Source organism: Otolemur garnettii, unplaced genomic scaffold (assembly GCF_000181295.1).
Source record: "Otolemur garnettii isolate 467f Iridium unplaced genomic scaffold, OtoGar3 scaffold00233, whole genome shotgun sequence".
Classification (NCBI taxonomy): domain Eukaryota; kingdom Metazoa; phylum Chordata; class Mammalia; order Primates; family Galagidae; genus Otolemur; species Otolemur garnettii.
Window position 1 is genome coordinate 756251 of NW_003852628.1, and position 5063 is coordinate 761313.

A 5063-nucleotide genomic window follows, 5' to 3' on the forward strand; every position below is an offset into this window, starting at 1 on the left:
GCCCTGGGTAGAGTGCTGTGGCATCACAGCTCACAGCAACCTCCAACTCCTGGGCTCAAGGGATTCTTCTGCCTCTGCCTCCCTAGTAACTGGGATTACAGGCGCCTTCCACAACACCCAGCTATTTTTTGGTTGCAGCCACCATTGCTGTTTGATGGGACCAGGCTAAATTCAAACCCGCCAGCTCAGGTGTATGTGGCTAGAGCCTTAGCCACTTGAGCCACAGGCACCAAGCCAGGATCTTAATAACTTTTAAGAGTGTAATCTGATCCAGGAGACCAAGACATTGAGAACTGCTGGTCTAGTTAAAGTAATGAGGTCTGGCCAAGTTGCTAACACTGAGGCAGGGAGGATCACCTGAAGCTGGGAGTTCAAGACCAGCCTGGACAAAATAACAACACCCTCCATCTCTACAAAAACATTAAACATTAAATTAAATAAATAGTTTTGACCTCATTAGACATCACATTCAGATCTGTTTGTCCTTTGCTTTTCTCTGTGCCTTCCCCACCTAAATGTGAGCCCCATGAAGGCATGATTTTTCATCCATTTCACCCACTGCTATATTCCAACACCTAGAAATGTACCTAGCACACAGGAGATACCCAATAAATACTTGATGCAGAGGTGAATGAATAAATACTAATCAGCATTGTTATACATTTATTATTTGTCTACTTTTCCCACTCTATGCCAACCAAACCCTATTAACTATGCAGGAGGTGTATCAAAAAGGAGGAGTGAAGAGTTGAGGAAAATGGAATTGAATCCAGGCTCTGCTACCCTGGGTGAGTAAATTCACCTCCTGGAGCTGCAGTTTCCCGGAAGTCGTGGTCAGGCACTGTTTCTGGCACGTAAAGGACCATTACCATGTTCGTTACATTTATCATTTCTTACACCTTGGGAAGGGAGAAATGATGCCTCTGTCACCTCAGGTCATTGCATGTGCACGTCACAGGCTGAGCATTAGCCAGCTCCAAGCTGGCAGCAGACGTAAAGGAGACACTGTGTCTGTTTTCTAAGAGCTCCCCATTTCTTAAGAGAGATGCTGGCTAGCTGTGTATCTTTGGGCCAGGCACTTATTAACCTTCAGTGCCTCAGTTTCCCCATTGGTAAAATGGGGGCTATTGATAGTACTAATCTCCAAGGATTGTTGGGAGGAGTCAGTGACCACTTGGCCCAGACACAAGCAGAGAAACACTCCATGACTATCACTATTATTCCATGCAAAACCATTCCCCTACCTCTGGGTCTTGGTTTCTCCATCCTGGAAATAGGCATCAGGATCCTGCAAAGCCTTCAGCATACTGGTTGCTCTGCAGCTCTAAATCCTTCCTTCTCCCTTTGTATTCCACACCCTAGAGGTTGGTGGCTGCTTCCAATAGTTACTACTATCTGGATTGCTACAGTATTCCCTTTCTGTTCTTCCAGCCCTTTCCACACATTTGAAATAAATTCCTATATTAAGTCACCTTTCTTTGAAATACCTCATGTGGGGTTGACCGTGATCTGACCCCACAGTGGTGTAGGGAGCCTCCATCTAGGCCAGGCAGGCCATACCTGTAGCTTCTTGAGTTGGCTGTTGACAGTGGCCAGGTCCCCCCCAGGGTCCACATCTTGCAGCTGGCTTTCCATGTGAAGGAGCTTCTTGTCCAGCTCAGCAAAGCTCTGCACTAACTGGTCAGCCTTGCTGGCCTCAAAGAGCTGCCGTGCCTTGGCCTGGGTGGTGCTCTCCAGTTCTGCCCAGCACTGCCGGATCTCACCCAACTTCTTCCGCACAGAGGCTGCCAGTTCTGGCTTCTCCTGCATCAGTTGCTGGCCTTCCTGCTCCAGGCAGGTAGATGGCAGGAAATGAGGAGGAGGGGATAGATGGTGGGAGGGACAGAGAAATATTGCAGGGCAATAAGACACAAGCATAGATGTGGGGAGAGAGTCAGAGGTGGGGAGTTGGAGATATACCAGGAAACAAATACAGGGGTAGACATAGAGATACCCCCGGAGTTGGAAGAAACCAAGGAAAAGAAACAAAAACAGACAGTCAGACAGACATGGGTAAGGAAGACAGACAGAAGGTGTGAAAGAAAGAGACACAAACGAGACATGGGAAGGAGATAGGGAAAGACAGTCACAGAATGATGGACACAGAGACACACACATACATCAGAAACATGGGGATAGGACCATAAGAAAGACAAGAAGAGAAAGTGACAGAGGCAGAGAGACAATAAACTTCCATTAAACTTAAAGTCAAGAAGATCAGTTTTGCTACATGCCACAATTTATGGGCCATGAATGGCTATTTAAGGGTTTATGGCCAACCTGGGGCTCTCTGAGTCAGAAGAGTATCCAGGACTGCAGGTTTAGGGGTTCAGCTAGAGTAGGAAGAAGTTCTGGGGTTGAGTCCTAGAACAAAAATCTGCCTGAGACCCTTTGTAGTCTAGTTCCTTGGGGGCCCAGAGCTACATATATTACATTATATATTAAAAGTAACAATATCATAGTAATTATAGCTCCTAGGGGCTTGGCCTTAGGCTAAGCACCTTATGTGCACAAGAGCCAAAGGAAGTAGTTATATTTATTATTTAATTAATTTTACAAAAGATCAAACTGAAGCTCAAAGAGGTTAACACAATCCCCCAAGGCCCCACAGATTGTAACAGGCATAAATACAATTAGAACCCAGGGCTGTAAGAATCCAAAGTTCACTATAATTATGGCCTTCCTAGGGCTGTCTCAGTCCATCTCCCTCACTTTTCATCTTAGGTACTCCAAATGGTATGGAAGGAAGCTTTGTAAAGGAGCCAATAGGAAGGAGTGAAATGTTTAACAAATAGGAGGATATGGACCCCATTCAGATGCGGGCCATTTTACAGATGGGCAAACTGAGGCTCAAAGAGGTTACATGAACCACTGAAAGCCACATAGCTAGGAACAGATATAGAGCTGCTTTGAACCAGTTCAGACATCTAAGAGCAGCAGAATGGCAGCAGAGGGTGCAGGAGGTGAATCATGGGCTCCCTAGAGGCCTCCAGCACCTGACATGGGCAGAGGGGCCTTCTGCATCCTCACCCTCTCTATCTTCTCCAGCCACTCCTTATTCTGAGCCAGCTCAGCCATAAATGCCTGGTGCCGGAGCCATCTCTTATGCAGCTTGTGGCTGTCTTCCCGAGTGCCATCCCGCGCCATCAGCATCTTCTCATGGATCCAGCCATCCAGCTGTGCAGGACAGGGTAGGAGGATTCAGCTGGTCATCCCAACCTGGCACAAGCCCTATCCCCTCCAGAAGGTCCCAGGTGCAGAGTACTTAGGTTGAGGGGTGGGGAGAGGAGGAAGGTATGGAAAAACCTATGCAAGTGAGGCTTTATGTTGGGGGGTCAGCTCAAGCTCTTTCCTAGGTAGAAAATGGATGAAAGGGTCCCCAGAATGCACAACTCTTTGGGTCCCCTTTCCTGAGGACAGCCCTCCTCAACCCCTCACAACACTCCCAAGCAAGGCTACTGGGAGAGACAGTCTCCTCCCTCCTGGGGTCAAATTTCACCTCCCCCTAAACAAGCTCTCCAACCTAATGTAGTTAACTCTCAATTCATCCCCAGACACACAGAAACACTTAGACCCTTCAATTCAGTCTTAACCACCCCTAGCAAGGACCAGTTCAAGATCCTTGACCCATCCCTCAGGGTATGGTATGAAGCCCCCATATTTAGCTCCCATCTCCCCCAATGTGGCCAGATTATCCCCCCCAAAACAACCTCCCAATTTGTGACAAGTCTAGGTCCCTACAAACCAGCCCTCCAGTCTGGAGTAGACATCCTCAATAACTGAGACCCAGCACCCCAAAGAACCCACAAGGCTCCCTAAATCCAGCCTTGGAACTCTAAGTCCACAATTCCCAAACCATATCCAGTGCTAGTAATCTGCAACCAAAGCCAACCCCCAAATTCAAGCAACAAAGTTGCCCTCTAGCTCCCCAAACAAGTCTATCCCCAAATATAGCCCCATTCTCCCCAAGGTGGATCATATTAAACCTCTCAAGCCAGCCAGCATCCCCTTACACCGGTCCTAGTCCTTCCACTGAGGAACAAAACCAGCCATCCCAAATGCAAGCACCAGGCCGGCTTACTATCCTGCTCAGGACCAATCAGAGGGCAGCTTTCTAAGCCTCCCCCCGCAACCAGTGTAGGGGTGGAGGGGAGAACAAGACTTGTCGCCCAATCTAGAACCTCCCCACTCATGACCAAAGCTAGCACCTGGGACAGTTTGCTCCGCCCCCTTCTCCTCCCCACTTCCAGTCACAAGATCCTCCTCCTCCCTCCTGCAAAAAGGGAAAAAAAAAAAAACAAAAAAAAAACTGGACTCCAGCTATTGCCTCCGCGGTCCCGGGAGGCAATTGCAGTCATAGCCAAGGACAAATCCCAAGCCGGCCAAACCCCACCCCACATTCCCTGAGCATATATGTTCCCCAAGGGTCCAGAAGAGCTTCATGCTCTCTCATACACACATACACTGGAGCCAAGTAAAATGCCAAATCCCCCAACTCAATACACAGGTTCTCTCCCAAGGAAAAGTCCACCGGCAACCACAGCCCATGGTGAACACCTCTAAAGGAGACAGTACCCCGTCCTCAAGGGGTGATTCACTACATCACTGAGGGCAAAGCCAGACTCCCCAACAACCAAGGAAAATCTCAAAATCAGAGCTTTCCAGACCCAAAGCAAGTCCAAGATCCTCATCACCCAAGGCAGAATCCTCCCAAAAGTGATCCACCTCCATGATCCAAGATTGACACAGATCCCACAAGAAGCAAGGAAGAACAGCCCCCCAAAGGCTGAGAATCTCCCAACCTAGGACAAACCTCGATCCCCCCATTACTCAGAGAAGAGCCCCCAGAGTAGGTGAGACGCCCTTAATCCCTAGGGCAAATTTAAACTACCCGAAGAGTAGCCTTAGGAGTCCCCCCTCTTCGCTTCCCTCCCCTGGGGGCCGGCCCCAGTCCCGCCCGAGCCAGCACCGCGGACAGCTCCCGGCGCCCTCGCCCCTCCCCCAGGGCGGGGGTCCCGGCACCG

At 49.2% G+C, this 5063-nt stretch overlaps 1 protein-coding gene across 1 annotated transcript in view; it reads right to left on the minus strand.

Moving 5' to 3' along the window:
* Positions 1–5063, minus strand: part of SPTBN4 (spectrin beta, non-erythrocytic 4) — an 80605-nt gene that overhangs the window by 32637 nt on the left and 42905 nt on the right. Inside the window, exons 18-19 of the mRNA XM_003802104.3 lie at positions 3070–3216; positions 1561–1824 (exon numbers count right to left, since the gene is read on the minus strand). Of these exons, the coding sequence (XP_003802152.1) occupies positions 1561–1824; positions 3070–3216 (411 nt within the window). The remainder of the gene's footprint in view (positions 1–1560; positions 1825–3069; positions 3217–5063) is intronic.